General features: G+C 39.3%; 1 protein-coding gene across 1 annotated transcript in view; it reads right to left on the bottom strand.

Annotated features, from left to right (window-relative positions):
- LOC109935539 (zinc finger SWIM domain-containing protein 6) overlaps positions 1 to 25,805 on the bottom strand; it is a 186,902-nt gene extending 161,097 nt beyond the window's left edge. Inside the window, exon 1 of the mRNA XM_048602643.1 lies at positions 25,395 to 25,805. Within this exon, the coding sequence (XP_048458600.1) occupies positions 25,395 to 25,764 (370 nt within the window). The 5' untranslated portion in view covers positions 25,765 to 25,805. The remainder of the gene's footprint in view (positions 1 to 25,394) is intronic.
- Positions 25,806 to 26,259: the final 454 nt, after the last annotated feature.

Here is a 26,259-nt window from a genome sequence, read left to right as displayed (position 1 = left end):
GTGTGTGTGTGTGTGTGTGTGTGTGTGTGTGTGTGTGTGTGTGTGTACACACACACCAAAGCAGTTGTCAGGGAAGCAAGTTGGAGATAGAATGAAGGTGGGGGGGGGGGGGGGGGGGGGAGGGGGGGGGGGGGGGGGCAACAGAGAGAGACAATAAAAATGAAACATTTTTAAAATAACAGAGGGTGACATGTTGATTTAGTTAATTCAGAATGTGAACATACCATTAGCACGAGACAGTGGCCTCATATGCTCACCTCCCCGGGAAATGAGAAACTGTTAGCATCAAAGATGAAGGCAACATTGATAGCGGGGAGTGGGGGGGGGGGGGCATGGGATGTGTGCAATTGGAGTTGGCAAGGAGTTGGAACATAGGACAGAATCTCCGTCTTTCCTCTTCTGTACATGTTACAAGTAGAGTGATAGGAGCAGAGGTTTGTAACTGGGCTTCTAACCCCAGCTTCTGCCACTGGAAAGCAGAAATGAAGGTTGTTTTACACATAATACAGTCCATCAAATGACTACATTTACAGGGCATTTGTGCCGGGATTAGTCCTGGAAAAAAAAGGGTTATTTATGTACTATTAGCACAACCCAAACAGAAATATTTACCTTTCATAACATGGGCAAAACATTGAATGCCATCCAAAGAGCAGGACTATGGGAGAAAATTCTCCAAGAGCAGTTTAAACAAAATCTCTACCTGTCTAGGTAACAGGCACAAAAATCTAAGTTAATGGTAGGACTCTGGCTTCCAAGTCAAAGTTATCAGTTCAAGCTGAACAGGAAGACCCAAATGCTTTTCAAATGTCCTTATTCAAACAAGATCCTAGGTGTTAGAGATTTAAACAAATGATGGACCATCATTAAACATTAGCAAAACTCAATTAAAATCAGGTGTGCAGTTATTTTAATGGATTTCTCGATTTGATTAGAAACCATTTTTCAGACATTTAAGCAGATCCTGCACAAAGCAGAGTGAAAGTGTTCACTTCTGAACAAGCCATGGCACCTTTTTAGTATGCCACGATTGCACATTCGCAGCACAGCTACTGTTCAGAAAGGCTACTCAGCCAGTTAACATTGTGCAAAAAAAAAGCTCACACATCACTTGAAGCAGCACTGGAAAATTATGCTTCTTTAAAATCACAGCACCCCTTCGCTTCAGGTAGAATTCTAATCCCAACGAGTTTAAAAAAGGTTAGTGAACATTATGGATTCGCATTTACTAGATTGTATGGATGTTAACAGTGTGTGCAGCTTGCAATTTTGCATTGGAATATTGGAAGAACTTGACAAGCTGTGCATTGTTGAAATCTCATTTTGCCTCGGTGGATAGCATTCCTGCTCAAGTCAGACGGTTGCAGTTTGGAAGTCTACTCTGGATTTTGGCAAATAATCTGGATTAAGCGTTCAGTGCAGAAGTGCCCTTTTGTTTAATGCCTCCTTCAACAATGCAGAGTCCTACCTACCACTTGAAGTGCACATGAAACATCCCCAACACATTGTGAATTGATGGAATCTGGACTACTGTTCATCACCCCAATCAAGGACACAGTTATTCATCTGTCTGACTTGACAGCCATATTCACCTACAAGACCAGAGTTTATTCAAAAATTGTCATCTCCATAGGATTCTGCTCAATTGGCGATGATCCCAACTATTTGCTGTAGAGTCCCACAATACCTCCTTTCAAGGAAGATCTGCCACACCTTGCTCCACTTGCACTGGACTGGAGAGTGACATGCCATCCATATGATCAGGATTTTGTAGGTGATTGTTGCACTTCCTGAGAGCAGCCAGCTAATGGAGCTTGACCAACAGCTCTGCTGATCAGCAGCACCACTGGAGAGGCAGTGGCTCCTGATGGTATTACATCCACCCAAGACCAAGATCATTGCTGGAGCCCAGGCCAGAGCTGAATTGATGGGGCTCCCTTCCCCATGTCAAGTCACTTGATCAGGCACCAAGTTCCTTGGACGTGGACCTTGTTAATATATCAGAGGGTTACTCTCACCTTGTGAATTGTATTACTCCAGTATTTTACAAGCTACTTTCAGAACATGGAAGACAAAGGCTAAAAATTGAGCTAAAGTAAAGTAATTTTGCTTTACACTCAGGTAGCTAACCAACAAAGAGCGCATCAAGGATCAACTAAATAGCCTTTGAGTAATGTATTACTTCAATAAAATAAGGGTGCCAGTTTCCCTTTCTGAAACACTTTAGTAAACCAGTTGGTTCTGGCCAGTTCTGAAGAAGGGTCCTGACCTGAAACGTCGACTTTCCTACTCCTCCGAAGCTGCCTGACCTGCTGTGTTTCTCCAGCTCCACACGCTGTTGGCTGACTCCAGCATCTGCAATTCTTGGTATCTTCGAGCATCATATTTCACACTCTTGATTTCAGATGTCAGTCCATGTATGATCAGATTTTAATTGAATTTAATTCCATTACTTTCCAAAATCAGGATTTGAACCTGCAACTGTCTGAATGCTTATTCAGTAAAATTAGACAACCACATCCTAACAGGAAAGGGCCTAGATAGCTGCCTTCAAATAATCAAAGCATAATTTAATCAAGTATTGACAACAGCAAGGCAATCTAGCAGAACTCTGATCAAGACAGACCAGAGGGGAAAAGTCCTCCAATAGATAGTTTTTGATAGCCAATCATATTATCCATAACATCACAAAGGGCTCCACATGACCCTCATCATCCTTTCCTTTAATAATGAGTTTTCCTCTATCATAACAACAGCAGTGGTACTTTTAAGTGAAGTAACATATCCAATAACAAAATAGGCAAGGAGCTTGACTGGGCAAACCTGAATTTAGCGCGTATGAATGGGATGCACATTTCCTACATTACTACTTTAAAAGCATTTCATTGGCTGAAAGGCCCTATATAAATGCAACAATTTTGTGCTAGTTTGAAGGCTGGATATCCAGGTCCTGATCCTTCAAAATCTCACCATGATCCACACAAATCTGGAGTACAGTGAAATATGAACCACTTACCTGAATAAATGCACAATATACTTGACGATGTCCAAAAGTAAGGATTCAAGCCCATTTCCCCCGAACTGGGGTCCTGGATTACTCGTCTATGATATTACCACATCACCACTGTGCCCCCATATGCCATTAGATATATTCATCCTCACCACCAATCAAGCATACTGTGGAGAGCTAATATATCATTTTTAGAATGCACGACAGCAACTCACCAAAGGTGGCTATGATGCCACATTACAGTCCAAAGGCCTCAACCATCAAGGAAAGAGAGTAGCATCACCACAGATCAGCATCACAACCAAGTCAACAAATCGCAGGTCAAGATTCTACAATGCTCTTACTGTTATCATTGTAACAGCATCTTCACAAGGACTGAAGTTCAAGATGATCCATTATAATCTTCACACAGCATGTAGAGATGGGTCAAAAAACACTGCTTTGACAGAATTATCCGTGAATAAAAACAAGTTTTAAACAATACAGTAGCAGGACTTGCAGGTAGAGAAAGTATTACAGGAGTGGCCAAGAATATAACTCTATTTCATGGTGAACACAGTCATTATGCTTTTGGTGCCGATTTCATCATTGGATGCCACCACAGGAGACCGCAGGCAAAAAGTTATCACTCAAGAGAACAGATGAACACAATCACCTGCAGAAAAATAAATACGCAGCCCAAAACAAACTATACTGCGTTCATAAGGTTTTGGTAATCTTCCAATAATGTGCTTCATATAATAAACACTATTCACACCTTTCATAGTCCAGACAGTATACTGATGCAGGATTTCAGAAAGATCAAAACCTACTACAGCAAAGTTATTAATTCTCAATTCAATAAAATGCCATTTGTCATCCATTCCTAATTGCCCAGGACCCAGTAGCTTGCAAGGTCACTTCAGAGGGGAGTTAAGAATCAACATGGCAGTGGATCTGAAGTCACATATGCCAGGTGAGGCAAGGATGGCAAAACTTTCCTTCCAAAGGACTTTAGTGAACCAGCTGGGTATTTACGAAGATCAATAGAGTTTCAGGGCCACTTTCAGAGTTTAGATTTAAGATTTAGACATTAAATTAAATTTAAATTTCAGATAGGATTTGTACCTGTGGCCCATAGGATTATCCTGGACCTCTGGATGACTAGTCTAGTGAAATTACCACAATGCCTGTTTCTTGCCCAAATGGGTAATTATCAAACCAGAAAAGCAACAACGTCTGCCTCTTCCAAAGAGGTAGCATTTATCTATCAGATGCCAAACTTTATTCTTTGGTCATTTATCTCACCTACCAATTATGGCATTTTTTGTGAACATTTGCCGTCATAGTACGTATTCCTAAACAAAGGTGATTATATTTCACAAGTAACTCACTTGCCATGAAACATCCCAAAATCTTAAAAATGTGGTTTACAATGCAAGATATTTCTGTTACTCTGCTTTCTCAGTGACAAGTTGTTTTCTTCGAATGGATTAAATAAAATGACTAACTATTTTGTTTCCTCTTAAACGCCAGTTATAGGAATAATATTGTTAAGCTGCAAAGGATTCAGAAGAGATTTACCAGAATGTTGCTGTATACGGAAGATTAGAGTAATAAAGAAAGGCTAGAACTTTTTCATTGGAGTGTAGGAGGTTGTGAGGCAACCTGATAGAAATTTATAAAATAATGAGAAGTATAGATAGAGTTAATGCTAGTCGTCTTTTCCCTAGAATGGGAGATTTCAAGACTAGGGGATACTTTTTAAGGTGAGAGGAGAAAGATTTAAAAAAGACATCCGGGGCCTTTTTTTTTTTTAAAAAAACACACAGGGTGGTTCACATCTGGAATGAACTTCCTGAGGAACTGGTGGACATAGGTAGGATTGCAATGTTTAACAGACATTTGGAGAAGTACATGAATAGGAAAGGTTTGGAGGGTTATGGGCCAGGAGCAGGCAGGTGCGACTAGTTTAGTTTGGGATTATGTTCAGCACGGACTGGCTGGACTGAAAGATCTGTTTCCCTGCTGTATGAATCTATGACTATGAAAAGTGGGAACTACCCATTCCAAACTACCACATTTTTTCAGCTTTCAAGATTAACTTTACTCATATGGAATGATTGAAAACCACTTTAAAGAAGAGTCAGACTGCAGAAAACAAGCTTCTTGTAACTCTTAGGTCTAGAGACTTCAACCTTAAAAAAAAAAAGCAAGTTTGTCCTCAAGGAGCAGTAGGTAATATTTGGTGATGGTATGTTTACAGACCTACTTCCAGGTGCTGCACACCTGAAGTTAGCACTAAATAAAAGACTTGTTTCAATAAAAAGATTACTTTATGTGCAAACAAAATGCTCAATTTCCCCAAAACATTCAAACGTGCAAATACATTTAGGCCACAAATATTGACATTCAAATATGTTAAGATAAAATACATTTAAATTTATTCTACAATCAGACCATACCCAAGGTATTAAGATGTCTTGCAGTAACTAATTTCCAATCCTAGTTATCTTTTCAGTACCAGCTGCTCTTTTTCATTCACTCAGTGCAGTTGGATTGATAACATTAACACATCTTTCCAATGTACGAAAGTTATTGAACACTGAGAAAGCAACTGGACAATTTGATGACAAACACAGTTTGATAGAAGGCAGCACACTTGTTATAAAGACTGCCTTCTACAAATACGTACTCCAACTAGGAAGCCTCACCCACCAAGAACATGCAGCTAAAAACTGCAAGTACACTTACTGCAATTTCCTCACTTTCTTGTTACCGGAGGCATATCCATGATTAGTCCAGTGTGTTCCTGGTGGACAAGGCTACACATCAATTGTAGTTTTATGAAATCAGCATCAAAACTAGTGTGTAAAAGTGCATGAACAGAGGTATGCAATAGCTGAGATACACTGCAGAGTGCTGATCAAACCTAACCTGGAACAGTGTTCAGTATTAGGCATCCCAGATCAAGATAGACAAAATTGTCTTGGAGGGACTCATACAACAATTCAGCAAAATAAAAAAAAAAAAAGAGACTGATGATGACCCAACATCGAGTACACTAGCATTGTACACCTCAGCTATGAGTTTTAATGCTAAAATGAAAAAATGACTGAGCTGGAAAAAACTTCCAACAAATAAATTATCAATTAACCAGTTATTCAGAGCAAGGTGACAATTTTACATTTAGAATCATATGAAAAAATACAAAAATCACAAAAACATTACAGTATAGAATATTTTGAGCCAGATAACTATAAAAACAGAGTCAAACTATTTAAAATGGGGTAATAAACAATGAGGAAAAAGTTAGGCAATATGGGTTAAAGAACTGGAACTATTATTAAAGCAACAGAACAAGTTCAATAACCAATGCTCTTGTGCATTCCATTACACTATACCAGTCAGCACTGCAGCATGTACTAATACACTAAAGTGGACAGCACATTCTTTAAAAGAAATATTTGAGGTCAAACATGAAGCTATCATATGAAACGTACAAAATTGAAGTATTGACTCAAAACTTGCGCATGTAGCAGGGGAACAAGGGTTCCCATAGTAAATATAACAAAATAACTTGGCATAAAGGAAAACAATCAATAGCACCAAAAACATCATATATGTAGCCAGTATGTTATTCTTCAAATTTTGTTGCATGTGTTGTATGTTGTAGTAAAATCATATTCTAAACATCTAAAGCTTGCAATGATTGAGAAATAACAAAGTCATGCAATTTTTTTTAAGATTCTGGAAGGAAATTAATAATAGGAACGGTTAATTCAGTTCATTGTCTGTATCTTGTAGTAAATAAACAAGGGTATGGTCCCTAAAATGCAAACAGCAAGTTGATTTGTGTCATGAATATGCAGTCATTCACCTGAGCATAACCCAAGAAAGAAAACAACTTGAAGTCACTGCCCTTGCACAGAAACAGTTTACCTCCCAAACAGATGAATTATATATTATACAATGTACCACAAAATTTGAGAATTCAAATAAAACTTGCTGTGAATTAACAATGAAAAAACAGCTTTTGTAAATAGCTAGACTGATAAATATACCAAGACAAGAGGCAAATTACCTAAATTTTCAGCACATTAATTCAGTAAATGAGCTTCCGCTGTATCTATCAGCTGGCTCTTGTAAGGGTTTAACTATGCTGACAGGCTCCACTGCATACTTTCAATTAATGTCAGAACCAGTCAAGCATTCTCCATGCATTTCTAATGGCAAAAAAAAAGTTTCAGCTATTTCAAAACCTGTCAAAGTCATTCACCTTCAGTGAGATTCATGTATTTACTGCACAGCATGTGGCTGTGAAGAATGAGGCTACTCTCTTCAGTTTGACACTTCAAATTTGGTCATGACAAATTCATTCCAGAAACATATGGAAGACGAAAATTATTTATTCAAATTAAATAATTTCTGGAGAAAGAAACTATTATTTTGCTTCTTGCTAACTAGACTTGAAAGATAAAGTATAATACAGCCTCCGCACCCCACTTCCTGCACCATGCCCCCCACCCCACCACTGCCACACCACAGCTGTAACACCCATCCCCAACCAGCCTATATGCACATATACTCAGCACAATTCATTGCATCTTTTCAGTCGCATAAGAAGCCAGAAGCTGGATTCCAATAAGAATTCGCATTAAATTTCTGCTAACTATTCTTTCCAATAGAAGTATTTTGGAATATTTTCTTGGCTATTCACAATGCAGAATGCAACATTAGGAGAAGATTGGTTAGTACAAGTGTGGCTGGATGAACATCTGATTCAGCTGCTAAATTCCAATGTACCCATTGTCAAAATTCCTCTCCACATTAATTTAGTCTCAGATAAAAAAAACAGCTTTTCAGAAAATCAAACACCATCACGTCCCCTCCACTTCTGCCTTCTTGAAACAGGAAGGCATTTGGAAGTTCTGAGAGTAAATAATCAGAACATGGTTGATTTTGGACTGTACCAACATATGTCTGGCCATAAACAGTTTTTGACACACCCTAACAAAAGTGTACATAGCACAAGGAGGATAAGTAAAAAAGTAGACTGGCAAGGTACCAAAAAAAAAACATGTGACACAAACAGCTTTCCAACCAAAGGCCAGATCTAAGCATATAGTTTTGGGGCAATTAGTTAGACATAAATAAGAATTTAGTTGCAGAATAATCAGGTTAAATCGCTTTGGGGAAAGTGATTTCCAAAAGATTTGAATGTTCTTGCCGATGAAAGGACAAGACAATTTTAGATGGCAATTCTGCCTTCTTTTGTGGTGAATTTATAATTAATAAAATGCTTTAACTCATCATTGGCACTACAACTTTGGAAACCATGAACACATGTTTGTTTCCAATGGTTTTCTTTGGCTCTTAAAACTATAATTTAGTTGCAGTCAAATGCTTGTAATCCAATTCCTAGAAAAAAAAGGGGACAGCAGTGTGCCATACCAATACTGCAATGCTAAAGTTAATTCCACTTTTAACTCTTACAAATCACTCATTGCACTACTGTTAGCATCAACCATTTGAAGTTAGACTTAAAGAAACCTTTGGTACTTTGGCTCAAAAAGAAACAACCTTCCAGTTTGCTTAGACTAATATTCATAAGCACAAAGTGATACTGTATTTTAAATTGCTTATGTATCAAGATAGAAGATGAACAAAAATGGACATTTGAATTAGTCTGTAAATGATGGGGCATTCTAAAGATTGAGAAAAACAAATCACTTGTTATTCAATTTTTTTTCTTCAGTAAAGTTGTAAAGGTAAACACGAGCTAAACAAATATTGCTGTTTGATGAAGAGACACTAATGATGGGGTGATGATCTCTTATCAAGAAATTAATTACAGTATAATCATCCTCTCATTTACAAAAGCAACATTATAGAAAGTAACACAAGGACTCCTGGTGCAGTGATAGGATCCCTACCTCTGAACCTGGAGCCTGGGTTCAAGTCCCACCTGCTCGAGAAGCATGTAATAACTCTGGACCATTTGATTAGAAATACCCTTCTCATGTCACTTACTAGACATCACACCCACTATAGATTCTGCACGAAGTTAAGATTCTCTGAAAATTTCAGTACATGACGAAGTCAACCAACTGCATGAATTCCTCATGCAATGAAGCACCTGGATGTTACAATTTCAGTTGCTGGAACTCATTTTCTCCTCATCGTCAACTGAGGCAGTCTCAATTGTCCTTTCTGAAATCAGCTTCAACAACTTGTTCAAAATCAAAGTCAACTTAAGTATAACTCAAAGAAAAATAGACATGTCCTACTATCAAAAGCTTTGTTTGGTAATCATCAGGACACGAATAAGATCATTAGCTATCAAAAGGGAGCATGAGGAACTGTTGCTGATAAGTGGATTCTAATTGGGCAAGGCATTGCCATGGAGAATGAACAGGGGAAAACAAAGTTACCCCATGCCGTTGTTTAACTGAAAGGCACAATGCCTGGATAAATTCTTCTCCTACAGCAGGCCAGACCCAGACTATGAATATATGCAGTGCTGAGCAAACTAAGTGAACCTTGTTGTGAAACAGACTGATAATCTTAAAAAGGTCATTAAGGGTCATTCTTAACACATTTGGGATTTTGAACAAGTTCTGTCCACATACAGTATCTAATATTGCACATCATGTGCGGAGTTTTGCAAGCAAAAGCTGGTTGAATATGATCAGTATTGCTTGTTGTGAATAGCTGAAGAGACATACTATTTAATACAATCTACCAGTCATTGGAACGTATGGCCTACGCAGCTGGCATTGCACCAGCACTGAAACTGATACCATATTACTCATTTGTGTGGTGAATGGATTGCCTTCCTGGCTTGACAGCAACAACTCATTAGCGTTAGTTGAGAGAATACTACCGGTGCTGCAACTGCATAACAGGAGCATGAAACTTCATCGATTGCTCAAACTTTTGAGGGTAATAGAAAGTGCACAGTACACTTTTCAGGGCCAAAAGTGACACAGTCTTGGGCAGTGGACAAGTTTACTTGAGACACAGTTAAGAATGATCTGCTCAGGTTGCTTATTATCCCATAGGACAGCTCTTAATGTGCACAATTTCAACATAAAGACTGAATGCTGTGCAAATGTCTTGTGCACTATTTAAGCATTTGTTGACAAGGCTTAATCTTACAGCACATGAAGCCGTAGGAATCTCATTGCATGGTGCACTCGCAGTAGACAATGAGAATTTATTTACAGAACTTTCAATTAGTACGTCAAAGAAACCAGCCTTATTAGACTATTCCATTTCAAAAGTGGATTTTAGCCTGGGATAGAACCTAACAATGTCTAAGGAAATTCTTACATGCAGACCTAAGTATTGCCAAAGTATCATCTACTGTTAGAAATATGCAATGGGTGGTTGTTAGGGGTCATTCCAATGAAAAAAAAAAGTGTTTCTCATGAAAACAGACAAAAATCTTAAGAAATTGCCCTAAAGGGGATTCCATGGCAAACAATATCTGTTCGGGCAGACAGTGTCATTAAAAGCAATTTGCTAAGTTCATAAATTCAATGAACACAGACCCACAAAATGAAAGCAACTCTGGAATACCATGACAGTGACCAGTACAAATATGAATAGCCTCCTGGAGCAGCATATTAGTGAATAGACTTGCAATGTCCATCAGGTACTTAGGCACAACACTGTTATTAAATGTGCAGGTTTTTACCTTTGAAAGGTGTGTAGGAATCCTTCACTGTATATTTGGAAAACTAATTTAGAATAACCTGCAGGAACTTGCTACAACTCAACGTCATGGTCTGCATTTTGTGAACGTAATTGCAGCAAAACTGAGAGTTCACTGGAAGTGCCATGTGAAACTGACAGTAATTTCTGGAGTCAGCATAAGGTTAAATGTGGAAATCCAAAAGGTATTAGTGATTCTTGCTTGTCTACAGCATGTGCTGCTGCAGAACCCACAAACAAGCTTTCCAAGAAAAAATTAAACTAATGAAATTGATAAATTTGACACTGCTACAATACTGTTAAAATTTGCCAAAAAGTTATGCCTTGTAACGGAGTTTAAGTTTTATACTAATTCATAGCTACTGCTCTCCAGCCCAGGACAACAAACTTTATTTTTTGCGCAATGTCATATTTTCTTTAATATGAGTTCTATTTTTTCACTTCTATTAAAGTGGCTGCACTGCACATCAGTCGTCATTCAACTCTCAAGAAAGTGTTCCAAAAAAAAAATAAAGGATAATCAGTGCATTTTATCGACTAGACTGGCAGGCAGTTTTTTTGTTAAACATGGTTTACCTGCATCACTGTTTCTGGACACACGGACCCACGTCTGATTTAAGTTTACTTGGAAAAGGAGAAACCCAAGTCAGAGATTAGTCAATCCTTGTGGGAAGATTTCCAAGAGGTCAGCAAGGAATACAAATGCTTGGTCACGAACCACAAAATCCAGGCCACCACTCATACTGTCCCCTCCCAAAACCCTTTGGCACTTTAAAATGTTGTTATCAAGAATACAACTTTGTTAGTGTGCAATCTTCAGGTAAAGCAACAGAATGACCATTCCACAGTAAAATAACTATTATGGTATTGTATGAATTTTTCTCTTAATATTTAGGGCCTGTGGATTAACATTTTATTCTATGATAGTACATGGAACAAGGCATGCACAATACTTTTCCTAAGCTAATGAACACTGCATAGGGATCATTTCTAATTAAGCATATTCCACATTAAAATAAAGTACTACTGAAGCATAATTTGGATCATGCCACTCTGAACCGCCTTTTATTTTGGAAAAAAAATACTGATATGCTAACCTGCACCAGCCATCACCCTTTAAGATTACTGTAGCTATAGAAACTGAGTAGTTCAGCCCCTAGCCTTCGATTCCTGTAACAATTTTAGTATGATCAAAGTTTTCAAACTTTAACAGTTTTTTTCAAACAGATAATGAACATTCTATTCTTCACCATGATGGACAGGAAGGAAGCACCTAAGTGAAAGTTCACCCAGATTGTTTAAACATCGGTGGGCAACGGTCTAGTGCTATTACCACTAGACTATTAATCTAGAATCTCGGGTAATGTTCGGGGGACCTGGGTTCAAATACTGCCATGGCAGATGGTGGAATTTGAATTCCAATAATAATCTGGAATTAAGAGTCTAATGATGAACATGAAACCATTGCCGATTATCAGGAAAAACCCACCTGGTTCACTAATGCCCTTTAGGGAGGAAACTACCATCCTTACCTGGTCTGGTTTAATGTGACACCAGACCCACAGCAGGTGACTCTTAACTGCCCTCTGGGCAATTGTGGATGGACAATAAATGTTGGTCCAACCAGTGATGCCCATATCCCATTAATAAATGTGCCTTAAAGTGAGGTTTATTGCACCTAAGAGAGTTTAAGTATCAGTTGCATTGACCACTACTGGTAATTTTTCATTAATAGTTGGAAGGCTTATTAGTCTTAGCAAGACATTTTTTAAAAGTGTGAGGTCAATTAATAAAGGAATGGCAGCTTTCAGTTTTGAAAATGCATGTCCTGCGGTATGTGGGAATTCAAGGCAATTTTCTGTATCCTGGAAAGCGACTTGTGCAGGAAATGTTGCAGCAGGTTGATCTCTGGGCTGCAAAACTTAAACATGGTTGGCATCATTGCAGTGTGTCAGTAAGGCTGAAAGCTATGTGGATAGCATGTTTTAGATGTGGTAAATGTGCATCTAAAGAGTATGCTAGGAGAGCGGAAATGATTGATCACCAAGCAGTTGAATCAAGCAGGGAGGTAGTACAGGAGCCACTCAAGTGCATCCTACATTACCAGGATTGAGTTCTGAATAAGTGAGCAGGGTGATGGTTCATCTGGGGAATGCAGCCAGAGCCACATTCATGGCACTACACGTGGCTCAGCCACACAGCAGGGTACAAGGCTGGAAGAGCCACAATGTTAGATGATTCAAAATTAAAGGGAAAGCAGATAGGATTCCAGGATGGCACATTGCCTCCCTGGTGCCAAAATCAAGCATGTTACTGAGCGGCTGCAGAGCATCTGCAAGAGTCAACAGCCAGTAGTCGTGATCCACATTGGACCAATTTACATAGGTAGAAAAAGGAAAGGAACATGTGGTCCTGCTTCAAAATTTAGGGAACAGGGAGAAAATAGAGCAGGACTTCCAAAGGTGACCTCAAGATTACTCCTCCTATTGCCAACAGCAACTGGAGTATAGAAGTATGATGATAAGGCAGACGATTTCACATCTGGAAAACCGCTGCAAGAGGGTAGGCTTCAGATTGAGATATTGGACTGGCTTTGGAGAAGATGGGTCCTACATGGGTGAATGGTTTGCACCTGAACCGGACTTGAACCCAGGTTCCTTGTAGGGGACAATGGTCTGAGCTGTTGAGGATGGTTTAAACAAAAATCAAAAAGGTTTTGAAACCATGAGCAAATATCAGCAAGGAATACAAAAGTGCGCAGAATACTGAGAGGGATAGAAAAATCTAGAATGCAAAATAGCAAGTTCATAGGTGGGTCAGAGTTGGGTGAGAAAGTAATATAATATTCTCAATCAGGGTTACTGTGCATGTATGTTAATGTACAGAGTGTAGTAAACATGATTGGCAAGTTGCAGGCACGGATTGCCAAGTGGAAATATGACGTTGTGGTAAAAACAGACTGGCTCAAGGAAAGGCAGAAATGGATGTTAAGTTTTCCTGGATACAAGGGATTTAGGTAAAATAGACAACTATAAAAATGGGAATTTGGATTAAGGAGAGCATTGCGGTGCTGGAAAAAGACAATGTCCAGGAGAATCAATCCCGCTAGAACTAAGGAACAAACAAAAAGTGCAATGGCATTGTTCAGTGTAGTCTAAAGGCCACAAACTAATGAGGAGGAGGAGAGTGGAATAACTTTGTAAGGAAATTACAGTGAGATGCAATAATGATAGAATAATTTTAAATGAGGGACTTTAATTATCAGACTAGCCTGGGATAGTAGGAGTGCAAAAGGATAGAAATTGACAAGGGTTCCTTAAGTATGTTCAGGGGAATGTTCTACATAGTATGTTTTCAGTCCAAGAAGAAAGGAGGCACTATTAGTTCTTGAGAAAGGAGGTGGACCAAGTAAATCAAGTATCATTGGGAAAATATTGAAGAAAATGATCACTTTTATAAAAAGGTTTACGTGAGACTAATGGAATAGAATAATAGACAAACCAGAACAAGACTCAGTAATTGGTGGAAAGTCAATTTCAACAAAGAACGAACTGATCTGGGAATAAATTGGTTGGCAGGAAAATAAAGATTACTTTCAAAGAAGTGATGGTCACTACAGAGTCAAGGTATTTACCCTCGAAAGGAAAAGGCACAAACAAATTCAAAGCTCACTGGATGACAGGAGAGGTAGAAATCGAGAAAAAAAAAGTGTTTATGGCAGGTGTCGGGTAGAAATTAGACAGTCAGCCTGAATACAGAAGGTTCATAGGGATGTTGAAAAAGCAGAGAAGGGGAATATGAAAAGAGACTGACAGCTAACAGGGTATCTCAAAATCTTACATACAAAAAAAAAGGGTGGATTCAGGAAAAGGAGGGGGATTTAAGTATAAGGAACATGGCTGATATATTATTAACTGACTTCTTTGCATCTATCCTTACACCAAAGAAAAATATTCTACGCAGGCTATGGTGATAGAGAAGGAATTCAGTCATAAGAAGGGCTTAAAATTGATAAAAGGTGGTGGTAAATGGATAGGTGGGCTGTACTTGACAAGATGCATTCACACACCCCAAAGGAAATTAGAATGGAAATTGCAAAGGCACTGACAATTTTTCAGTGTTGTTAAACTCAGGGTGGCAATAAAGGACTGAAGAATTGCACTGTAAAGCACTTGTTCAAAAAAGAAATGCAAGAATAGGCAGAGCAATAACAAGTTTTTTTTCTGTAGGGTCTAGGCCCGAAACATCAGCTTTCCTGCTCCTCTGATGCTGCTTGGCCTGCTGTGTTCATCCAGCTCTACACCTTGTTATCTCGGATTCTCCAGTTCCTACTATCTCTGAAACAAGTCAGTATAACTTTGGTGGGTGGGAAACTTTGAAAAAAATAGGTCAGGACAAAATCAACAACTAACCAAATAAACAGGGGTTAATTATGAAATCCACTCCGGTTCTTCGCAAGGCAAAAAACTCATGCTTTACTATCATACTGGAGTTTTTTTGTTTGAGGTAATAGAAAGGGCTAATCAGGGAATAGATGTTGGATACGCTAGTGCGAAACAGCTCGTGGAATAAAAGGGACAGTAGCAACAATGATACAAAATCTGTGGAGTGAGCTGAAAATGTGTAATGGTTAACGGATTTTTTCAGGCTGGAGCAAGATTTGTAACGGAGGGGGAAAATTCGCGTGGTGTACCCAAGGGTCAGTATTGGAATCCTGCTTTTCCTGATAGATATTGATGATCTAGACCTTGGCTTATAGGGCACAATGTCAAAATTTGACATGAAGTTAACATTGTTAACAGTAAAGATGATGGTGCAGAACCTCAGAAGAACAGACAAGCTGGTGGATTGGGTGGACAGGTAGCAGATAAACTTTAATGCAGAGAAGTGGGAGATGATCCATTTGTTAGGAAGAATAGAGAAAGAGTTGAAAATCAAGGGCACAGTTCTAAAGGGATGCAGGGGCAGAGGGTATACATGTGCATAAGGCACGAAAAAGTGGTCAGACAGGTTGAGAGCAGTTAACAACATGTACTGTGTCCAAGGCATTTTTTTTTTTTTTTTTTAAGTTATTAAAAACAAGGACACAGAGCAAGAGCAAGGAATTTATGTTGAACTAGTACAAGACTCTAGCCTCAGCTGGCATACTGTGTCCAGTCCTGGGCACCACACTTTAAAAAGGATACAAACACGTGCAGAAAAGGTTTATGAAAACAGTTCCAAGGATGAAGAGAATTGGATAGAAGGAGGCTGACAGCAGATCTGTTAGAAGTTTTCAAAATCACAACAGGTCATAAAAAGGTTCAAGAAAGAAAAAGGCACGTACTTAAAAGTTTATGAAGGAAAAGGTTTTCCTCATAGCAACCAAATAGGGTCCAGCAATGGTTGAGTGTTTGGTGAAGGTAATTTTGCTTAAGACATACAAAAGGAAGAATTTCTGGGTTCCACGAGAAGGCCAGAGAAAGGCTCAAAGAGGTGATCATTTAAACAGCCAGCACAGATATGATGGCTGAACAACCTCCTGGGAGGTAAAAATGTAATTTTGGGGCAACAATGTCTTAGGAAAGAAACACAAGACAAAACACAACACAATGCCAATAAGAGTAAATTGAATTTAATTTTTCTTGTGCTGGGAAGATAATTTATAGTAGGTTGAAGAGATTGCCATTTGCAGGATATAGAGTCATGCGAGGCTTGGCCTATGAAACTGCAGGTGGATTACTGTAGCACAGATAATTGAAGTTTCACCGTAAAGTAATTAGGACCTTTTTCTCCTTTTAAAAGCACTTCCCACATGCAAGCTGCTGTCACATGTGTGCAGTGGGATGCAAGCTAACTGACAGGAGTAAGTTTGCACACTATTCCAAATGTTGTGTTTAAAATCTATCTGTACTTACTCAATTGAAATAAGGCCAAAAATGTTCCAAATTCACAATATTTATCTTAGTTAACTGCCTCACGTTAAAACAAATTGGTTGGTGGATCGAGGCTGAAAATTCGGTGAAAATAGTTAATTATGCATAAACTTGATCCAAACACTCAAGGGATTTTCATGCTGGTGAATGAAATCTTCCCATTTAGTGCTTCTACTTTCAGAATCAAGCACAAAGATCATCAGGTACTTGTACATCTCGATGCAAAGTAGGCGCCAACAAATATCTCAGCACCTATCTCAAAATAGCACCGTCCATTAGTTTAGCTGTTTAACTGTTTCCAAAACCAGCTATTCCGTCTTCCTAGAACAAGACTGCTGCCCAAATTTATTTTAAAGAGGACACAGAATTTGCATTCACTGGTGAAAGATTAGAATTTATCCTGTTGAGTCATCCAGTTGGTTCACTGGGGGGATACAGTACTGAGCTCAATAAATCAGCCATGATCATAAATGTATGACAGAGTAGGCTTGAAGGGTTAAATCACCTAACCCAGCTCCTACCCTTCTTCATTTCAAGCTCCATAAGGTTGAGGAACAATTCGATGAATGGCAATCACTCCTTGTATTAGCTGTGGCTCAACTGCTAGCAGTCTCACTCAGTCAGAAATCTGTGACGTCCCATTCCAAAGACTGAAGCACAAAACCTCGGGTGCAATATGTAACCTCTGGAGGGAAGATGCTGAACCTTGCAGGTGGGTGTTAAAAGATATACCAGGACTATTTTGAAAGTCAGCAGGGGAGTTACTCCAGTGTTCTGAACAGTACTCATCTCTCAACAAACACCTAAAAAAGATTCCCCGGTTATCATCACAACTGTTGAGAGAGTTCACTGCACGCCACCAGAATGCCATCTCTTCCAGCACGAACTACATTTGCTTTAAAGCACTTTGAAACATCACAAAGTCTTGAAAAGGTCTTACACAATCCTGTTCTTCTGTTTTTCACAAAACTAGTACAAAACTCTTACTTCCGTTCCTCCTTTAGTTTTAAGGTGCTAATCTCGGATATGAGAATACAACACGCATAACCAGTTATAAAGACATAAGAAATAGCAGCAAGAGTGGACCATAAAGCCCCTCCAACTTTGTCTGCTATTCAACGTGACTGTGGCTGATCTTCTACCTGAACTCCACTTTCCTGTAGCCAATCACTGGAAATCCAGGATGCAAGCTGATTTCTTTAAAAAAAACAGGAGTTGCAGGGCGAGTGTCATGAGGGAGCAGGGGTGCAGGCACAGGCAAGGACAGGGGTGTGGCTTTCAGTGGTTGCCACCCTTTCACCACCCTCAAATCCATGCCCACAATTAGCAGATTCAGGTAAACAGATGCCACCTAACCTACAAAATCAAGCAGGTAGGCCACCTTGGTTGCCACGTAGGGAAAGCAGCCATGCTTGTCACCCATCAGGAAGACAGGTAAAATTGAGATGGTGGTGCGTTTAGGCCCTTAAGCATTGTAAATAGCCTGCAACTGGGCTACTGAGGTGGTGGGAAGTGAGGGGTACCTTACCACTGCTGACCCGTCCAACAATTTGCCTTTATTACCTTGTTTTGCCACTTCTAGAGAGGAGAAAATTCTGCATATAAACAGTTAAATCTAATGCACTGCAATGCATCCCAACAAAGCAAACTTAAAGCAACTTGGCAGCTGCCTTACAGCAGATTGACCTTAGGATTCAGGCATCCCTTAAGACATTTGATGAGATTTCAAATTTAATGGACAATTTTTAGGACAAAAAAAATCATAGCACGGCAATGGTAAACAAGTTCTCAAACAAATCTTCAACAAAAGAAATTGTGCAAGAACAAAAAATTAAAAATGTAACTTAAGAAACCTGCCAATTTGTCCAAAAAAAAGTGTTCCCAAGGGTACAATATTTTATTGTACAAAAAAAGGCTTTTTCTTCTTTTTACAATCAGGAGATGTGCATTCTTTCCTGTGCACAAAAAAATTTATTAAATGGTTATAACAAAGCTTGCCAGTGTACCAAAATATTTTTTCACCAATCTTTGCACAGAGTAAAATGGCCCTTGATTTTTTTTTTTTACTGTTAAGGTCAGGAGACTGGAAGTGGTAAATATAAAGTTAGGATATGTCCAAGACTGAAAAGGACCAACAAATCTAATTCATATTTGATTATGGCACATCTTTCCAGATGTTCCAATGCTGCAGATGTACAGTCTACCAAACACCATCCATTATATAGAAATATTTCAAAATAAGCCATGTAAAATTTCTGCAGTGAGTGAAAAATGATTACAAGTGTCAAACAGTGACGTTTCTACGCAAAATGTAAAAATGCTTTCAGTGTGCTAAAGGATTGTCTTCTAATGCTAGCTTAAGCCAAATCTTAGAGAGGTTAAGAGGTATTTATTCTGCAATTGCTATGCATACATGTAGGAGTAAGTGATGTCAATATAAGCGAGGGTAAAACAACAATTCATGGCATTGTGGACCGAACCTGATGAATACAAAAACAGATAGTAAACTGAATCAAGGCCTTCCTTCTTTTCCACAACAAAAAAGTAAAAGCAAGTGAATATTTTGAAATGCTGAACCATTCAGCAAAACTATGCAGAAACTGTTTCTGCAATTTTCCATTTAAATTTTGCCTTCGTCCCTGTTCTCAGATATGCCACGGGTTGTGAAATGCTGCAAGTACAGTTACTATTATCCTGCAAGAAGTGTCACTTGTTTGTGCACAGGAAGGTCCAATAAACTACGATGAGACCAATATCTAGAAAAACTGTTTCAGTGATGTTGATCAAGGGATCATTATCAGCCAGGACATTAGAGAAAACACTGCTTCTCTTCTTTAGTTAATTTAATATCATGTCAAAATACATTACCTACACAAGGGTAGCACTCCTTCAGTTCTTCACTTGTGTCAATCTGGATTACACATTCAAGTCTCTGGAGAGAGCCTGGAGCTCCCAACCTTTTGAATGTGAAAGTCAAGGCTGACATCTACTTCAGTAATTCCACCAGTAATATTTAAGAATCAGTCTTCAAGTTAATTTCTTGTTTTGACTAATAGCATTGGGCAGGCACTTCATTTCATCAAGTTTATTACTCACTTACTCGCTGCTGTGTTTGTGAATTTTGGGGGATGGGAGGGGGAAAAAAAAAAAGAGAAGAGAGGCAATAATAGGGAAAGGTAGATCCCATATGCCTTGAATCAACAGAAAGATACCAACATCTGACCTTGATCCCTCTAATATGATTGGCAGTCAATCACTTGCAATACTGAACCAATCATATCTGGCTCTGAACCTGACCTTGGTTGACCTCAGACTGCAGCGAGACAAGCTTGAAGAGATAGTATTGATTTTTTGAGTGTGCACTATACTAAAGGCATATTAAAAAATGATAAAAGATGTTCTTTGTAGTCAGAGTCCTTTGAAGCAAAGCGAAAAAAAACAAACACTTTTGCTAAAATCATTTATCAATCTCAAAATTCATTATGCAGTTTTTTTAAGCTACCCTGTTCAAAATGTGATACCAATATCTGTACTAAATCTCTTGATTTGTATTGTAATAAGTTTGATGCAAAACAGTATCTAATGTCAACTACAACACATCTATGTCATTTGTGACTGAATTTCAAATCTGCTGTGCACACACTCCAAATTTTAATAGATAATTAAAATAATGCAAAAAATACTTATTTGTGCACAGGAATCAACATTAGTCACATATTAAACATGTACATAAATAGCTTAGAGTGGATGACTTCAGTTCTGTCTTCTTAATGACTCTCAGGATTCTGTCACCAACTAATATGAGAGCTGTGTCAAAACAAAGGGCACAAGATTCAATATTGTTCAACAGAACTTTTAATGAATTAATATCTAGAAAGTTGAAGTTGCATTTATTACCTGTAATATATAATTCTCTGTACATATCATTGGCCCTATACCCCAGAAAGTTCAGTAAGAAACAAGGTCAAAGTAATGTAAATATCTCAATTTCCTCCCATTAATTACTGAAAATTCTGCTTTCTCCAATTTGCCCAATAAAGCTGTAAGAGAATCAAAAATAGATGACCTTTCATTCTCACATGAAATTGAGCAACAAAAAAAACCTCAAAAATGGAGATTAAAAGTGTGCCTTTTTGTCCGTAGATACAGAAAAGAGCAATTGCAGATTTCAATACTGCATAACGTGGCCACTGCTCATCGGTTTGACGTGCATCTAATTAAAGATGCACATTTTTCATAACAATTGCAAATGGATGATCAAACTGACAATTTCTCAAATCTTACAAACAAAAGTGCCACTCTGTATTCCATGCTTTTCCCATATGAAAAGTACTACAGGAGAGAAAATAAAATGTTCGCAAGAAGAGGCCTGCACTAAGTCAAACAGATTTTTATAAACCCCTGCAAATGCCAAATTTGGAAGGGATTCCGCTGTAATTGTATGTTCGTCCAAACATAACAGAACTTTCAAACCCTTCAGATTTAGTTCTCCTGAAACTGAAACACTCACCACTCTTCCTCTCAATTACAGAGGTGTTGCCATTGTTTGTCATGATATTTATGGCCTAAAGGATAATTATTTTACCAGGATTGCGATCAGTGCAATATCCATGTCTACTTTTACAATCTCATGACAAAGTATTTTATTTCCAAAAAACAAAGTGGTGAAGAGCTGCTGACCTGGCTTGGTAAGATTAGATAACATTCCTCACCAGGAATACTGAGACTTAATGCTTTCTAGCAAATACAAAACATGCATGTAATGTGAAGGTCCCATTTACATTTGGTCTGTAAACTCGATTTATTGCAAGTTCACACTTTAAACTGAACTTGCATCTACATTTCATGCATGCCAAGACTTGGGACAGGTCCTTGGTATTGCATTTAGGATATGATAATTGTGTGCAACTTAGTTGAACAGTTGAAAGGATCCTGTATTTTATTATTTATACCAAGATGGATCAAAAAAATATTCACTAAATTTTTATAATTCACTACACAATATCTACTTCAACCAGTCACTGGAGAAAATAATAGATCACAAAAGGCTAACATCAAACAAGTAATTTGATAATAATGATGTGGGGAGACAACAAAAGATAATTGTCACTCATTCCTGCTGCAGGAATAATTACATTAAAAGAGTTGTTTTTGATATGTTCTTCAATTTGTTATTACACTAATTAAAAATAAGTCAGCGTTGGAAGCTAGTATCTCATTCTACTGGATAAACTCAGATGTGCTGAATTAATCAGCCCTATAAAGAGCAGAGCAAATGCTTCACAGCAGAAAGAAATATTTGATACTCAGCATGCTAATTCAAACAAAATTAGATTTTATTGAGCTCATAACAGGTTTATCAACTTAAACAATAGTTATTTTTCAAAATTTATGATTGACTAACAAAAACAAGTTGATTTCAATAGTATGGATGTGCTAAAGATAATCAACCACAGATAAAGATTATAAAATAACTACATTCTTACATGTTGGGCAACTGAAAATATATTTCAACAAAGTAGAAAATCATGTATAGCAAACAAAGGCTTATTGCAAATAATAGGTTACACGTGCAAAACTCGTGGGAAACTAGTAAATACTACACAAGCTCATTTTTATGTTGGAAACCATTAGCACTCAATGGTGATCATCTGAAAGACAGGGTCTAGCTTAAGTAGGCACATGGTCAAAGTGTCAAAAGATTTTAAATTGTATGTGCATGTGCAGGCAGATGGGGGCAGGTACAAATGCCTTCAAGACAGAAGGAATGCGGCTTAAACAACATGGCCTACGATGAGATATACGAGTCAAACACTTGTGTAGTACATTAAATTCTAAACAATACAAGCCTGCAGTGAGGGATTTTGCTAATTCAGTTTTCATACAATAAACAAGAGCTATATCAATTAATGACATAAAAGAATAGGCAACAATTAACCAGCCAGCAGCTAACTGAGCTCTTCATTTGCTCTGAAGTAGTATAGCCATAAACAGTTAGCCCTGAGCTACTAGTTAAAAGAAGCAATGTGGTAGTGACCAAAATCCAACAAGTACTGTCTATTCAAATAGATAAAATTAAAGAACAGCAAAGGCTGTATTTAACACTTTCAGCAGTCTATTATCTCCTCTATTACAGTGAATGATAGACCCATAAGAAACATTTCTCAAAGTTATAAATGCTGTACATCATTGTCAGCAAACACCAGCCACTGGAACAGAGATGGATGTTCACACAACTCCTTATCAAAGTCATCACAAGGCTATGATGATAAAGAATTAAGTCAAAAAAGTAATAAGTTGATTTTTCATATGGTTGTGACAATGATTTCCAGCTTAGCCTTTACCTTTACACTAAGAAAAGCCTCAGAGGAATGGTTTTAATCACTTGATGACCTTGACAATAATTACACATTTTACAAGCATTGCACAAACTACCATGTTGATACAGGTTTATAACAAAACTGCAGTCTGACCAGTCACACCCAAAATTAGCTTCAATGATATTACTGTCTCCAACGATAGCAGATAGTTTTATATATTTTCAAGAGAACAAAAATGAGACCCACATATCCAGATATTTCCCTTCATTAATCCACGTAAGATTCTACGCAAAAGATTTTTCCTTCACACCATCACCAAAGATGTTTGCCCTAAGTTTGACTAAAATTGATGGCTTCTCAAAACTATTATCATGGCAAATATTTTATTGTTACGTGAAGCAAATCTGAAATGTTTCCTTTGGTTCATTCCCTCAATTTCCATGAAATTCCCATTTTTCCTTTAAATACCTCAAGCCTCTGGTACATTACACATTCAAAGCCCATCTCAGATAATCCTGACAATGTATTTAGCCATATGAAACTGATCCGGGTGGGAGGATGTTTAAGCGTGTGGAGCGCTGGAAAAAAGGGGACATCTAAAAGAAAGTCAGCTATAATGTTCAGTGTCACGAGGGAGACCTGTCATGAGTGAGACACACATACTGTGTCTGAACTATGCAGTCAATTGGGGGGGGGGGGGGGGGGGGGGGGGGGGGGAAAAGGGGGGGGGAGGAAACTAAGGCTACTTGTCTCATTCAAAAATAAGTCCCATCTCCAAAAATTTATTGAGCTAGAGCCAAATATTCCCTACAGCAGAACCACGGAAAATCAAAAGCTGCCCAGATCCTGCAGGGGTTCCTCCTCCCTCGGAAAATTTCCTTTAAAACCCTTGACATCGTTCTTGTTAAAAGCTACTAAAGCTCGCCTGTGTCTCCTGGAAGATTGCATCTTTTATTTATCGTCTCTTGGCTTATTTTCACAGTGAATTCCTGGCTAAATGCAATCAGCCAAGAACCTCCCTGTACGCGCTGCTTGTCATTCTCGATCGGTTGCATGCGGAGAATCAAGCGCAAAAAAAACTCAAAAGCCCATCAGAACCGGCCACCACTTCTTTCTAAAAATAATATGTAAACAAAATTAAAAGTGAACGTGAACAAAACTGATTTATTATTTCGAAAGGCAATGGGGAAAGATAAAAGCTGAGCCAATGTGAAAGCTAGTATTTCAAAAAGAAAAAAAGGGGGCGAAGAATGCCAAATACACACTGGGCGAAAAGCCCTTTAGGCGGAAGGGCACTGCGCCCAATGAGACTCTGGAAAATAAATGATCATGCAGAAAATCACGTTTGCAGATTGCTTTAGAATTCCAATTAACCACAGACCAAGGGGGGATGGAAAACAACAAGCCTGACCATTGAGATTAGTGATGAAAGATGGGGTGGGGGGGTTGTTTCGGGGAACAAACTTAAATCTGGTTTCGTCAGCGGATCGCTTGCACCCTGGATAGATCCCCCTCTCAATTCTTCGTGGGATGAAAGGATCTCTGCAGCCAGTCTGTCACTAGCCTGCACACATTTCTCCCCCCAGTGACTTTAACAAGGCAGCGAAGAAAGCTCCATTGTCCGACGGTGGAGGGTGATAGAAACAGAAAAGGACAAATAATAAACATGAAAATGGGAACAAAGTAACGAGGCGGTGCGAAGGCAATGCCTGACTGCTATTTGATATGCGCAATTGGCAAATATAACAAGGATCCAACAAAAGCTACTCCCCTCCTCATCCCTCATCAAGTATTTCAGAGGAAAGAAAAGTGAAAATGAAATATATGTGCTTATTATATTCTACATTGCTCCTCCGTCGTCACCCTCATTGTCAATCCTTTATACTGGAACTCCAGAATCCAGATCCTGGTTTTTTAAAAATTCTGCAAGGTTACCAAGACTGCCGTCTTTCTGCGGGACGAGGGGAATTTTGGAGTTCCCTCCTGAAACAAACATTTTGTTTGCCCCCGTCCAGTAGCAATGACACATCCCCGCAAACATTTCAAAACAACATATCTTTACAAATAAAAGAGTGCTGCAAAACAGGACGCCATCTTTTTTGAAAGATCAGGAGTGTTTTTTTTGGGGAGGGGGGGGGGGGGAATTCTTTGTGGCAGCGAACATTTCAAACAATCTACACCAACTCCGTGCCGTATCTGAAAGGAGCACCAGGCTGTAAGTGACAGGGTTAAAATCCAACGCTGTCCCGAGTCATCAGACGGAATGCTGTCCCTTTAAAATAAAGGGTGTATTGTGCACACTTCTTCACCTGGCTTGCTCTTTAAATTCCTGACGTGGGCACAGAGTGCTTTCTCCTCTGGGCTTCAGGTTTGGTTAAAGAGCCCGAGGGGAAAAGGAGGAGGAGGGGAGGAGAGGAGAGTTGAGGTGGAGCGGGCGGGGGGGATACTTACCGACTTGAAGGACATTGTCCACACAGCCGCTTTCCAGCAGTGCGATGCCCCGTTTAAAAGGCAGTCTGCTCTCGTCGTCCCCTCCGTCCTCGGCCGAATAATTGAATGAGGAATACATGCAAATTTCCCGTTCATTCCTAGGAAACGACCAGTAGACGATTCGCCTCTGAACGGGCTCCGGGATGCGGGTGAAACGCTCTTCCACTTGCTGGAAAGGCCACTTCTCCGCTACTTTCCTGGCACTAATGTCTAGCAGCGACTCCGGCTTGTAGCTTTTGCCAGCCGGGGCCGCCCTCTGCGGCGCTTTGGAAGGGTTAAAGCCGGGCCTGCAGCAGAGCCGTTTTGGGGGTGGCTGACCGCGCTCCGCCATACTGCCTCGCTTCGCTACTGTTACATTGAAACGGAAGTTATGTACATTATAAGAGAAGCCTTTATCTGTTTACAATGAGGGCGCGCCTCGGTGCGGCAAAAAAGGTCACACGCTCCTAATATGGGGATACCGGGGGGCCGGTCCTCAGCGCCGGTGAACTCCTCTGATTGCCATTGCCGGACGGAATGGGTGGGAGCAGGGCGTTCCCGAGTTCCCCGTCCGCCCCGCCCACCCCCTACATGGGCGTTCGCTCCATAATGGGAATGGAAGGCCGAGTCACCGCGTTCTCATTCTCAATTCCAAACGGACACGCCCCCCCGTCACTCCCCCCCCAAGCCCCATAAACACACACACACACACAAACAGACAGTGGGGGGAGGGGTGAACGCAACAGGCGTTGCCTTTGTGACGCCATAAAAGGAGCGTCTGACCTAACCGGGAGAAAGAATGCGGGGGTGTTTTCCCTCACAAGTCCGGCTGCTTCCTTTGTGCGGC

Source organism: Rhincodon typus, chromosome 1 (genome assembly GCF_021869965.1).
Source record: "Rhincodon typus isolate 14 chromosome 1, sRhiTyp1.1, whole genome shotgun sequence".
Classification (NCBI taxonomy): domain Eukaryota; kingdom Metazoa; phylum Chordata; class Chondrichthyes; order Orectolobiformes; family Rhincodontidae; genus Rhincodon; species Rhincodon typus.
The sequence above is the reverse complement of the archived record's forward strand: the minus strand, read 5'-3'. Positions and strand labels throughout refer to the sequence as shown.